We start from the raw sequence: 14,627 nt of genomic DNA on the forward strand, positions 1-14,627 counted from the left end.
TGACTATTCTTCATAGAGAAAAGCAACTTTCTTAAGAGTATGTGTGTGCCAACTTCTCAGCGAGTACTTACTCTAATGAATTTTCTCTTTAGAAACTGAGTCAGGACAGAATGACTGTGTTGAAACAGTTGTAACGACCATCTATCTGAGTGTACACATGACTCCTTCAATACGTGTGCAGTGTTCGTCTGCAGGAAAATCACAGATACTATAATGTGATTTGCCAATTGATCTATTCATCTTTATAACTTCAGCCCTGTGTTCCCTGAATCCTAACACGTTCCCATTCATATTCATTACTAACCTGTCTCATTCCACTCACTGGTCCGCTTCACTCCACAGTTACAAATAGACTCTTTCATCGCGCTTGACCTTTGCTAGTACAACGGTAGAGTAGCGTCGGCCGTCGGTGTGGCAGCGTGTGTCTCGTGTACCAGTCTTGACAATATCAATGTGCTGATGCCAGCTGATCGACCACAGTTAATAGAGTATTCCTGATTCTGTCCTCTTTGCTTTGGCTTTTTGCACAGATGACCTTCCAACATCTGAGGGTCAGTTTCATAACTAATGTAGAAAAATATTAATTATGGTTGAAATGGCCTCAAGGGACCCTCATACAGATATTCACACTGAATCATTTCCTGGTGCAAGACAGATAAAATCAAGAGCCTGTGAGATGAGCATTGATTAAATGAGCAGTGTGGTTGACCCTGTGCTGATTAAACACACATTTGCACATATTTAATGTTCAGAAAAGAACAAGGATGAAAAGGATGTGTGCGAGGAGGATGCATCCAGAATGAACGAGGAGCGAGGAGTCTGGGTGTTTACGTGGCTCCAATGATTTAAAGTTATTACCTAATGGCTGGGGTGTGTTCTTTGGAGGTTTTACGGGAAAGAGATGGAAGTGTTGTACGATGGGATGTTCCGGCCTGAGCAGACTGGCTGCGTTTCTTACGACACAGCAGTTCTTTTTTTTTTTCAATTTTCAATTTTGAAATGTGTCCAAATTGTGTGATCCATCTGAGCTTATCAGTTCCATTTATCGACCCATTTGCAACAATGGGGAGTTACAGTGATGGGTGAAAATGCTGCAGTGTGGGCCTTTACGTCTAAAATCCATCACAGCACTTCTGCTTGTAGTGTCTGTGAAACCATCATGTCAAATGGGAATATTGAGACAAAACAAGGAACTTTCCCTTTATACACACAAACAGAATCTGTTTAGTCAGTGAAACTAAAAGGTTAACTTTACTTTTTAAACAAACCTACTAGACAATGAAGGAAAATTAATTTGATTTGACTTTGCTTGATTTGCCTTTTCTTTACTGTTAACATTTATAAGGCAGGGCCATGGTCCATTTCATTACAAAAATGATGGATTCATCTTTATCTTGTTGATACGCGCTACATCTACAGTATGTACTGTGTATGCAGTTTGCTAATGCTGATATCACATGCTGACACCTACAGGTCGATGGAGCCTGAAGTGAACGTCATAAGCCCAGGAAATTGTTTATTACCTCCTTTAGAAAGACTGTGTGCACGTGTACCTGCATGCATGTGTGTGTGTGAGAGAGAGACAATGTGAGGGTGAGAGACAAGTGCAGGTAAATTGCTTAGAATTACTCAGCAGTCAGCAAAGAACCCATTTATGCCCAAGTACACACTCATGCTCTCGTCCATGCCTTCATTGTAATTGCCCTTCGAGAGAGGCAAGTATATGTGTGTGCGCGCACCCTATTGCTACACACGTCCCTTACTACTGTCGACTGTGTCAGTCACCTGTTTGCTGAAGTTTTATCGACAAGTCAAGGATTTTCTGAGCAGACACATAGATCCAAGTGACTTCTGTGACTGATATGAAGTATGTGATTGTGGCAACATCTAGAAATGTGGAGGAGATTGTCCTTGGTGTCCTTGTCTCAGGCTCTTTCTTTCATCGTCCCCCTGATGGCCGAGCAGGCTGAAGATGAGAGGCTGGATCCAAGAGTGGGACATCTAATTCACAGGTCTCTGTGCTTCAGCAACCATCTTCCTACCTCTCTGCTCGTCTCTCTCTCCCACCCTCCTCTGTCTCTCCTTCCCTTTAGTTGATTATAGCAGGTACTGTGTGTGTGTGTGTGTGTGTGTGTGAGGTATGCCTCACATTGTGGGGGTAAAATTGGTTTGCTCAGTCACTCTGGGAACTTGAACCCCTTCAAGGAAGAGAAATGTCGCTATGGTGTACACATTAAGTAAGTTATGAGTTGTAGGTGTGTGTGTGTGTGTGTGTAAGAGAGAGGGTGTGTGTGTTTGCGTGTGTGTTGAGCAGACTGCTCTGTGATGCGCCGCCGCTTTTCCTTCGACATGCATCTGCAGAAGTACGATAACATTGAGAGTAAACTAATGAATTCACACACGTGTCCTTGAGAATATCCCTTTCTAACGTCTTCATTTTTAAAGCTTTGTCTGAACACTGCTAAGCCGCTTTTCTGGAGACCTTTTCCTCAATGCTACTTAACGTGTAAATGTGACAACGTAGCGGTAAGACGCTCCCGCAATTTGCAGTCAGAAGACAAAATAACATTCTGCCATAGTTTCAGTTTGAGCCACAAATGTGAGACTCAAACTTTTGTGAACGATGATTTGCCACAAACCTGTTTTGTCAACAGGTAAACTCACTAATAAATATAATAAATATCTGTCATCCACTGGAAAGCTGCTGTATATAATAAAACCCAAAAAATTGATACCTCACATTTAACAATATATAGAACAACTAGTCATTAAGAAATTCTACATATTTAATTGCACAGTAATTCAGGTTTTTTACTCTTTAGCAAATATTTAGGGACAGGTTAAAGAGTCAGAACACCCAGCCGTGTAAATGGTGATCGGCCAAAGTGGCTGTGATCACTGACTGACCATAAGCATTTCGTTGACAGATACTTTTACTTTGAAAGTTTAATTTGCTGTAGTTGCATGTGTGTGGAGTGCTGGATGTGGATTATCTATGTTTATTCATCATTCTCTCGTATGAGGGATAATGTTGATTTACTGTTGCTACCTCAGTGTAGCACTCGGTGCAGGTGATGTGTGATGCTGTGAAATAGGTCAAAGGTCATGAAAAAGTTCCAAAGGTTGTTGACGATATGCACTCTGATGTGCACTGTGGATGTGAACAGAGAGCATGCAGGTCAGTGTGGGGTTGTTCTTTTGTCTGCTGTCTTGGAAATGAACTAATAACTTCAAGGAGGTTTTAAAACCTTTATTCGGTTCCAACGCGCCTTCACTCATGACGGTGACTAAAAAACGAGAACATTTTTTTACAAGGTCGTTCTCCATTCGTTCCATTCCAGCTCACACATGTCGAGTATTGACAAGGGCACACCCTCCTTGCAGCAGGATTCACCAGAATAAAACATTCATGTTGGGCAGACAGGAGCTATTATTCATTCCCTTTGACTCCAACAGCGGAGGGCTAAAGGCTGCTGTCATTATGTCATTGATTCACCTGCCAGTTTGATCTTCATTCATGGCCGGATCCCCATTAATGTTTGGGACAATTGAGCTGCAGGCTGCTGCCGCCTCCGTCCAGTTTGGACAAAGTTTCACCAGCTTTGGTTCCACAGACCACTGAGGTGTTGAGCACGTGATGATCATTTCCCCAGATGATTTGTCACCATGGAACTATACACACAGAAATATAGTTTCTTTATAGCAGACATGGAGCTGTGTGGAGCTGAGATTTGAATCCTCTTAGCTGCTATAAAGATTTTTTTTTTTTTTCAGATATCGACCCAGTCAGGATGTTTACCTGATTCACCTCCAGGCTGGAAACAGGAGAACGATGTTTGTGATTTGATGGAAAAATGTTTAGTGGGTTGCTGTAAGCCACGCAAACCCCGTTTGTATGGACTCTTTTTCACTCGTTAAAAACAGAGAACACATTTGAAAAAGCAGCAATGCAGCAGCTGGGTGCCGGGAATGAATGTGACAGAATACTGATAGTACTAGAACAGTGCTAATGCTGTCTGGTGCTGGAGTTCTCAGCAGAACATTATCATGAAGGCAAATGAGTGTAGCTCTCCTCGCAGGCTTGTGTGAATGTGGGTTGGACTGTTAATGGCTGGTGATCTGTCATTACCCTCCTACTGTTTGTCTGCAGCGTGGAGCTGAATTTAAATGAAGGATAAAAGCAAAGAGGAGCACAGCGGTGCATCTCAAATGGCTTACGTTACACTGCCCTCTACAGGTCAGCTACTTTAATAATGCAAACCGGATCTTTTTTTTTTTTTTCCAATAAGATGAGATCAATTCAAAGGTTAATTTATCTTCAAGCGGAGATAAATATCTAACACAACGTATCAACTTCATCAGATTTAAAGAATTTTTCAAACTATTCCTGACTGTGTATATGACAAGTTTCATTGTTGCATTTTATGTTGATTAATGATTCAAAAGTGATACAACTTGTGTTTTACTCACATTAATGCTTAAAAGATTTACTTCCTGTACATCACAATGGATATCAGCCATGAAAACCATGTTTAGATATTACATATTAGATGTTCAAATGAATTTACCACATGTATTTCAAAGGTGTGTCTCTCTACGCTCCAATTCATAATAAATGAGAAGATGAAACGGATCCCTCATTCTCACTGTGCGCGTGTTCTAACAAAAACTGTTCTTCTGTAGTTTCTGCTGAAAGGACGTCAGGAGAATGAGTCTGTTTTCGTCGCACGTCGCAGTATTAAAAATATCCTCAAAAGCTAATGACCTGTGCAAATGGACGTCTTCTTTCGCTTGTCTAATTGGAAACACACCAGACAATTTTGAGCACCATTTGTCAGTAACCACCTGTGTGTCTGTTCCGTGACACACACACACACACACACACACACACACACACACACACACACACACACACACACACACACACACACACTCCCTATGTTAGACATTTTAATCAGTTTTCAGAGGAATAATTGTCCAGGTAGACATCTAAATATGGAGGTATTTCAATTACTTGGTGTGTCGGGCTTCAGGCAAAGTGTGTCAAAGAGACTTATTACCCAACATTTTATTACTGTGTGTGTGTGTGTGTGGGAGAGTGTGTGTGAGCATCATTCAGTTTAATGTTCATATTAAGATCAGAGCGTCTCTTGGGAAGGGTTACAGATGTGTTGAAACAGTTCAGGCTAAAATAAGCCCCCGTAGTTCATCCGTGCTTTTTTTTTATTGTAAGGACTGAGTTCAACGGGCTCAAGGGGATGTTTGGAGATTTCTGAGAGCGTGTGTTCTATGTTGGCCTAGTACCAATGATGCAGCTGGTTTGCTCTGTAAGTGACCCTATCTGCATTCAACATGAAACCAGACCAAACCAACCAGAAAGTTTCACATATTTGTATTCCTCCTGTACAACCCACCAGAATATTACACATGGCACATAACCATGTGGCAATTAAAGATTGACTGATTGATTGATTAACGACATGGGCCAAGGAGCTCGTAGATCCTTGTCTTTGCCATATGAGGTCAGTTTCAGAAACCATTCAAGTACAGTCTACAGGATCCTCTCTACTATAAATCATAAGACAGTAGTGAATATTGATTAAACAAAACCATCAACAGATAACACAAAGTGATATTGTGCAGCAATGTTGAAGGATCTGTGGAATAAGGAAAGCCCAAACCCACATGCATATTCAGATGTTTAACACTGTTTATTCAAGAACAAAACTCAAAAGTGCCACGAGGGGCCAAAACTGTAAAAGAACTCAGATTGTCCAGGAGGAAAAAAACTCACCAGCACACAGGAAGGGATCACTGGGGAAAAAGACACAGGAGGCAAGGCAGAGTCTCATGCACGAAGCTGAGACTGAATGCAAGTCAATCGCGTGGCACAGTGGCATGTTTGGAGGTGGCTTAAGCAGCGAGGTTGAAAACTCAATGCAGTAAAACAAACACAAACCAAAAAAAAACAAACCATGACAGGATTGTACTCTGTACAATGTTACAACCCCATACTGCATTAGCAGGCACAAGAATAGTGACCAATTTATCCCGATTACGTAAGAATGTTTCTCAAAATGTGACTCGTCATTTTCCCAAAGTGTAAGTGAATGCACCACGTGGGCGGACACATTAGCGTTAGCCATCCTTGAACACACCCGGACTGAAACCAACACTCCGGATTGAAGAGTGATATTCTGACGGAGCAGGACACACTGTCTTAGTAAAGTCAAACAAACAAATGAGGACGACAAGGAAGACACACTATTATATTTTATTTTCCCTTTTTGTCTTTTTGTCAGCACACGATGGCACTCTGCTGGCCAGTCAGTCACTCCTACAACTATTCAGTGAATGGTCGACATGTAGCATGAATATGTTGTCACAAAGTACGTACACAAGATGCCGTTTGACCTGCAAGTGAAGAAATGAAATCTCTGTTCCCATTAATAGAAAGCTTCAAGAGCAGTAAGAAGGTTAAAGGTCACTTACCTTACAGTATTCCTGGAATCGCAGTTATACTGTGACAGCTTTATTTATTCGCAATGTATTGATGTTACATTCTGTGCGAGTATATGACAGATACCCTCCTGCTGTCTGAAAAGTGGTGATGACAGACAGGTGTGACCAGCCTTCATCTCTCACTCTTTAATCGGTAATTTGACTCGAAGCTGTAGACGGTGTTTGAGAAGTGACTGGCCTGAAAGTGTCACTGTATTTTGCATTTTTATGCAGCCTGATTATTGAATCGCACCCTTAAATGTATGCAAAGCGACATAAAATATGATTTTGTCTGGGCGACACAGTGGTACAGCGGTTAGCACTGTTGCCTCTTAGCAAGTCGGTCCTAGGTCTCACTCTCAACGGTCACAGGTGGGAATGTGAGTGTGAATGGTTGTCAGTCTTTCATGTGGCCCTGCGAAGAGCTGGCAACTCAACATTGGATACTATTAACTTCACTGAACACACGTGATAAGTTGATTTTTCTGCCTCTAAACTAAAGCAGCACTAAAAATCTGTAGCCAGGGACCAAGTCTCTCAGAGTTCTTCCCCCTGTCCACCCACCCCACCATCTGTCCGTCTCCTGTGGAGCCATTCAACCTGTAATTTACAGTTTGCAATCTTAAAGACAGACTGAAGCTCTTGAGAGGAAATTATTCCGGGACTGAATATCCCCTGGTGAGACTCTACTTTGGTTTGCCTGACATTTTTGTCCATTTCGTTCTGAGAATACAATCCCTGATACAGAGTACTGAGCTTTTTCCAGTGCTGCGTGGAGCTTATTATTTGTATGTAATGTAACCCCCTGTGAAATGATTTATGGAGCTCTTGAAATACAGTCGCAGGTTCTGTGTTGATAAAGGAACTGTCTCATCGAATCAATACATGCACTCAGCTGCAGTGATCTAATTCTTTCAATCACTTGTGAGCGCACGTGACTGTTGAACATGAATCGACTGGTAACGTGAGTTTGTCCCCTGTTGCTGAGGAAGTTAGCTCGGGTCTACTTCTCACACTGCTGATTTCTGTCATACGTTGCCCTCTGTTGGTTGGAGTATGAAATACTAAGTGTTCATTTGGGAGGTGAATTATGCTTTTAATCCTATGTGTGCGCCCCCCGGTGATCACGTTTCTTACAACCGAAGAGGTGTTTCACTGCAGATCAAAGGAGCCGCAGCTCTAAATCAGCTGCAAATCAAATTCATAATGCTTGTTTTTTTGTGTGTGTGTGTGTGGGGGGGGGGGGCTTTTCACTTGAGGAAGTTCTGTCCGTCTGCGGTAGAATGTCTGTTGCCAGCTGCGCCTCAGTGCGCTGGGGTGTGTATGCAGTACATGATAAAGCCGAAATTCACCTCCAGGCTGTGTGTTTGTGTGCACGTGCGTGTTAAAATTACACTCCGGGGAAACCGACACATCTGTGAGTTTGTCCTCGGTATAGTTGTCAGATGAGCCGCCTCTGCTGTCACACTCTCCTCCTCACTTGAATAAGTATAAGTATAATGTCCTTCATTTTCTCCTTCCCTCCTCTTTCATTCATCGTTTGTGTTTGGATCAGGTCGTTGCTGTCCCTTGATTGCTGTAAAAATTCTCATTTAACCATTCCGTCTCCCCCTCCCCCTGTCTGCTGTCCAATTCATTATTCACATCTGTCTTTTGTGCCTTCTCTCGTATCCCCTCCGTTTCTTCTCCTGCCACTACTCCAGCCCTCCTCTTTCCTTCCTTTACCCAATCCTATCACTGACCCAATTAAACATGGGGAGGAACACAAGCGGAGAGTGACAGAGATAAGCCGGGAAGGAGAAGGGGAGGGAAGACACACAAAGAGAAGGGACAGTTTGAGAGTCAGCAGCTGAAGAGGCGGAGAGTCCAAAAACAATTGCAGTCAACCTGCCAGGACTCACACAGTGGCTGGTCCGAACTTCATCTGGAACTTAAACAACATTTGACAGCCTTGGATGCAGTGGTGGGGGTGGAGCAGCATGTAGACAGCCCCACTGCCACGCACTTACCCAATGAAGGAATGAGGAGAATAACATTCTACCTTCAGTGAAGAAACCAGGCGGGGTGCTGAGTTAGGATGGCCGAGTACCAGCACATAGAGGGAGACTGAAAGGAGGAGAGACGAAGACGCAGCCTTTCTGCTGAGAGCTGAGAGGGGGACGTGCTCGCCCTGGGGCAAGAGAGAGGTTTTTGTTGGCAGAATCGGAGAGAGGGAGGGGGGGGAAGGATGCATCTATTCTACCAAGAAAAGTGGGAGGTAGAGGGGCTGCAGACTGTGGGCATCCTGCTGGTGGTCTGCAGCTCCCTCAAACTGATGCACTTTCTGGGGCTGATCGACCTTACAACGGAAGGTAAGACAAACGGTAAGAGAGCACGAAAGGGGAGCAGAATAAAAACACACAGCTGAATGTGGTGGTGATGTGTGTGTGTGTGTGTGTGTGTGTGTGTGTGTGTGTGTGTGGGAGGAGGGGGGGTGGTAGGAGGAAACAGCTGGAGTTTGTGTGTTTCTGCAGAGTTTGAACATTATTTGTTTGTTGTGGTAGTCCTGATTATCTCATGTGTGCTTGAATGAACTGAAGGTACAAACTATGTCTCCATGCATCGAACAAACAATTAGTAGTCGAGAATTCTTCTCCAACATACGTATCCACACTCCATCTTGTTTCCTAGTACCACACTGTACCTAAAGAGGCAGTATTCTGTTTCAGTAGTAGTTATTCTCTAGAGCGAAGGAGCTGACTCATGACTCTCTTTTTGGAGCTCCTCACCCAGCAGAGGACACAAAAGTGGAACAATATATGAGCTTTTTTTAACACCAGTAGTGAAAATGGGATGTTGCACAAAGCCTGTTGCATTCCTTTCCATGACAGTGGTATTTGGAGAGAGTTGCACTTCAGTTCATGCAAAGGAAATGAGCATTTCTTCTGGTAATTGGGGTGGACACCCCAACTTTCTGGTGCTTTGCTGCACTGGGTTGGTTGAAGTTGATTTGTTAGCACGTTTTTTGCGGTAAGAGAATTATACCTTCAGTGCCGTTTCAAACATGTTCACACTATTTTGCAACTGCAGTATCTCTGGCCATCAGAGATGTCTTAAAGGGCAAATCCACAATTTTTTTAAAGTGGATGAAAGGTGGTCTTATGACGTACATCTGAACAAGTCTACTTCTTTTTTAATTTTCTTTTTTTCAAACAGTAAAAACAGTTCAGGGTCCCCCCCCTCCTCTTATTCTGAGATTGTGAAGCTCTCACCATTCCAGCAACTCAATGAAAGAATGGTTCCACAGCTCGAGATGCTTTTAATACTGCAGCTGCACGAGGAATCAGCTGAAACACCAGGTCACTTGTAAGTTCCCATTTCGAGTTCATCCATATGTGAAGACAACAACAGCCTTTTTTTAATACTGCTGTGCTTCGTCTCCCAACACTAGATGTCAGGATTGCATAGCCCAAAGGTCGGATGTTGGCGCTCCATTGGCAGTACATCACTGTGGCTCCATAATATATTTACTGGCTTCACTTCAATTTGACAAATGGTTTCTCTTTGCCTCCAGAAAACCCTCAGATCTCTTGAGTTTATGAATCAAGGAGCGGTTTCAAAGGTTGCTGGATATATTGCCAAAAATGTGTTGCCATTAGGATAAAAATATCACTGTTTTTGTTGTTTCCTGGGGAATGTGATGGCCTGTCAGTGTATTCAGGGAGTCTACTGAAAAAAAAACTTGCACTATCACTACAAGGCATGCTGGGTAAATGTGTCATAATGAAGAATTTCTGTCTGTCTGAAGAGGAACAGACAGATGCTTTTAATAATCATTTCTGGTCACATTGTCAGACACTAGATAGAAAAAGCAATTTGAACTAGAACACAAAAGGATCACACATGTTACTTCAGTGCTGCAGCCTACATTTTTGAACACACACTTACCTTATTATTGTAGATACAACTTTCTTATCAGGGGTGTCAGATCTTAAAAGACAACAGCAGTGGGATTTCTCTGACCAGACACACACATGTTTCTGTCAGGCATCGGGGTCAATGCAGAGATGTGTTTGTATGCATCAGGTGAATTCCTTAGAGAGTCATCTTCCTCTAGAGAAAGAAGGAGCACACTTATGATCAATACCAGAGGATGGAGATACAGAGAACAAAATATATCAGCAGTCAATGATGTTTCCATTGAGAGCAGCTCAGCTCAGTATCCATTTTATAGAGGCAGCAGAAACCATTAGGTTTGATTTGTTTTTCTGTCTAGCCTTCCAAAACAACCAGTGGAAATTACATTTATTCTGTTTGCGCCCACAAGCAGGACATTATTCTACCGCAAATGCAGTAAGCTGAGTATTTCATGTCAGAACTGTCACTAATAATGTTCTTGTGGAACGTGTAAAGTGAAAGGTGCTCCGTCATGATTTCTGACAGCATTGGAAACACTAGTGAATGAGTGAAATGTACACTGGCACATGAATAATATCAATAGTATACTATATATACACACTATATGCCAGCTGTTCAATGAAAGCAAACTGGTATATAAAAGCCGTTATTGATGTAATTATCTAATTAAACCAACATTAGGTAAGTCCAGACATCTTGTCTACGGGTCACGGGTGGCTGGAGCCGATCCCAGCTGTCAACGGGCGAAAGGTGGGGTACACCCTGGACAAGTCGTCAGCTCATCGCAGGGCCACATGTAGGACAGACCAACGTTCACGCGCACACTCACACTTAGGGACAATTTAGAGTGACCGATTAACCTCAGCATGCTTTTGGAGGTGGGAGGAAGCTGGAGTACCCAGAGACACTTCTTGTTATGAGACAACCACCGCTAACCACTGCACCACCCTCACTTTGATTATCTGAGGCATAATGGATTCGATCGGGGGGGCCTTCTTCATCGTAATGAAAATGTGAGCAGCAGCATAACTGTCTGATAATAACTAATGGGCACAACTGATGGGCAGCTCACATCTGTCAATTAAGTGTTTTCATTTGTTTTGTAATAGATATAATAGAAACACAGGACTCATTCTGCTGTGAAATCGTCACTATTAGTCAGAGATACTGAGTCTGTATTGTTGATGAGGAAATACAGATAGATTACAATGACTGAAATAAAACTACTACTGCTTTCTCATAAACGTTAAGTCACACTCCTTTGACAGCAGATGCTTTGACCTTTAACAGTGTCAACACGGGTGTAATTGATTAGATAATGTGCTCAGTGCATTACTGCCACTCCTGTGTACCAGCATGTTCAATGCCAGCGCTCTGGGCCCTGGTTCACCTAACTGAAGCGAGGACATTAGCATTAGCATTACACCTTTGTTTACCCTGAAATAAAAAAACTGTAAGAATCATTCATTATGTCACACATTTCCTATCTACCCCAGTGAGACACACATCAGGACAAGAACGGAAATCTGTTGAAATAAAAACCATTTAGTAGAACCGATAAAAGTGTTTGGTTGAAATACAAGTTAAAGTCACTATACTTTTTTTCATGATAATTATACTGATAAGTACAAATCATTTTACTGTCACTGTTAAAACAACAATGAAAATCAGTATCGATTTCTGTGTTGTTGCTTCATTCAACTACTTGGTATTCATCAATCATCAATCTTTGTGCGCTGTTGGGTTTTCGTGGAGACAGACAAGGTACTTGAGAACATACTTGAACATGCACTGGCTCATCGGGTGTGTGCTCGGCAGCTGGACAAATTAATCTTGTTGCATCTGTGCTCCACAAGTTCCTGCGCTGAATGAAGCCCCAGGTGAGTCCCTGGGGCTTTTTTGGAGTGGAGGTGGCACATGGCCTCGGTAATCACTGAACCTACTGTGATAATACCGTTCTTCACCTCACCATAGCCTTCATCCTTCAGACCGCTGGGCTCCTGCTGCAGGAATGAGAGGCCTGTTACCATGGAAACATGAGAAATATACAGTACATGAGTGAGATGATTGGTCCCGGTCTGTGACACATGACATTGTGCTCTGAAGTGAATTTATTCACTTCAGCTTATATTCATATCAGATTGCGGCATTGTGCTGAGAGTCGCTCTGATCAGGGAAAGGGTGTTATTTGGGGTCAAGCTGTGCTGCTATTGCTGCTGCTGCTGTCTGTGGCTCTGGTGGTCTCCCATTACTAAGCCAGGTCAGCAGGCAAAACCTGTGGAACATAGCGGCATGAATCTGTCTGTTGCATGACGTGTGCTCTTGGTTTTTGCAAGGCATGTATGCATGTGTGTGTGTGTGCGTGTGTGTGTGTGAAAATCTGAATGAACCTGCAGCTTTCAGTGTATCTGTCTAACCTGTATGCTTATGGTTGGTGATTGCAGGTAACCCCTCCACCAGCCAAAGCAAAAAAACCATAAAGCAGCGATTCCTCAAGCTGCTGCCGTGCTGCAAGCCCACTGCCGCCCCCTCAATCAGTCAAAGCAAGTGCTCCTCTGCTCTCCTCACATCTCCACTTTGTCCAGGGTGTCCAGCCTCTTTAGAGAATGCTCGACCCGCCCCCAACAACTTTCCCTGTTCAAAGCAGGCGTTGTTCCCTTTGGCACCAGAATGTGTGTGTGTGTGTGAGAGAGAGTGTGTGTGTGTTAACAGAGACATCGGGCTGATTAAAGTAAGGCAGGAAGTAATAGCTCACAAAGGTCAAAGCATTAACTTGACATTATCTCAGGAGAAACAGCTGGAATGACAAAAAGAGGGGAAATGTCACATGGAGTGAGTCACGTTGCCTTTCCTGACTGTTTTTGTCACTGGTACACCCTTTACTTTCTTTGTCCCAGCGGGTCTCTCCAGGTTTTTAGGTTTACCTTAAGCTTTCAGGCAGCTGGTTGGATATGTTGAGGAAGTGCTTTGCTCTATGACTGAGTGGAGAGTCATCGGTTTTCTTGGTATAGATCCATTTTCATCACACGTCTTTTAGCCAAAGCTGGTACCTACGAGTACGAGACAGTATATTGAATGAGCACATAATAAAACTGCTCCACGTGGATAGACAAGGACCAGGACCAGGAACGTCATTAGTTTCAGGAAATATGAAGTTAGCGCCCTCTCTGGTGGGTATAGGTGATGTTGATGTTTGTCTTCAGAAACAGGTGATGTCGTGGAATCAATTTGTCAAACTAACTAAAGTTCGGGTTACGATGGGAACTACATGGTTGTCTCATAGAATGCGGGGTGAGAGATGACCCGGTCAAATGACCTGACAGTGATGGAGGGGTTTTGTCTGCCTGGGAGCGGGGCAGGAAGAGAACAGAACATACACGATGACTCTACTAAAATAATGATCGTTTTATATATTTTGATTTTTCTACATCCTGTATGGCGTTATGAGGTGATGGGTAACTGTTGCTGTCCCTCACACAGATAGCGTGGAAGATGACTTTGAGCTGTCCACTGTGTGTCATCGCCCCGAGAGCATGGACAAGCTGCAGGAGCAGACCAAGTTCACCAAGAAAGAGCTGCAGGTCCTCTACAGGGGCTTCAAAAATGTGGGTTTTTCCTTGAAGAAAATGAAACAAAAGCATGATGACATTGTGAGATGGAAACGTATGCACTTAGTCAATTCACGCTTGTTTTGTCCTAGGAGTGTCCGAGCGGTGCGGTGAATGAGGAGAACTTTAAAATCATTTACTCCCAGTTTTTTCCTCAGGGAGGTGAGTCATCAGCTCCTCCACGAGCACCTGAAACCCAAGAGGCTTCAGTCTGCATGACTCAATACATCACTAGATACAAAACTGATATGAGCCTCCTGTCCTCAGATACAGCTCCTCAGATACAAGAGTAAATACGTAGCTTTAAATCATCTTAATGAAATGAACATACAGTAATTATCTCATTATAAGCCTGTTCTCTGGAACCGTTGTAAATGCTCCGTGAGCAGACGAGGCATTTGTCACTTAATGATATTTAAGTTGATGAAATGTTAAACACTTGCCTCCAGTTTTATTTGAAATCATTTTTATACCCAGGCTATCTTTAGCCTGCTGCTAATCCATTTGCTTCAAGGCCACGCAGCGTCCTGTAAGTCTCTCCTCTTGCAGATTCCAGTATGTACGCACATTTCCTGTTTGAGGCCTTCGACACGAACAAGAATGGCTCTGTCAGTTTCGAGG

The 14,627-nt window shown here is 43.1% G+C and overlaps 1 protein-coding gene across 1 annotated transcript; it reads left to right on the forward strand.

Annotated features, from left to right (window-relative positions):
* Positions 1–8,728: 8,728 nt before the first annotated feature.
* Positions 8,729–14,621, forward strand: LOC144742306 (A-type potassium channel modulatory protein KCNIP2-like; the record flags this gene model as incomplete). Its single annotated transcript, XM_078624782.1, has 4 exons — positions 8,729–8,852; positions 13,879–14,003; positions 14,099–14,168; positions 14,556–14,621. Coding segments are annotated over exons 1-4 (385 nt in total), but the record flags the coding sequence as incomplete, so codon positions are not given.
* Positions 14,622–14,627: the final 6 nt, after the last annotated feature.

The sequence above is a fragment of the Lampetra planeri genome, unplaced genomic scaffold, assembly GCF_965212315.1.
Source record: "Lampetra planeri unplaced genomic scaffold, kcLamPlan1.2.h2 scaffold_979, whole genome shotgun sequence".
Lineage (NCBI taxonomy): Eukaryota > Metazoa > Chordata > Hyperoartia > Petromyzontiformes > Petromyzontidae > Lampetra > Lampetra planeri.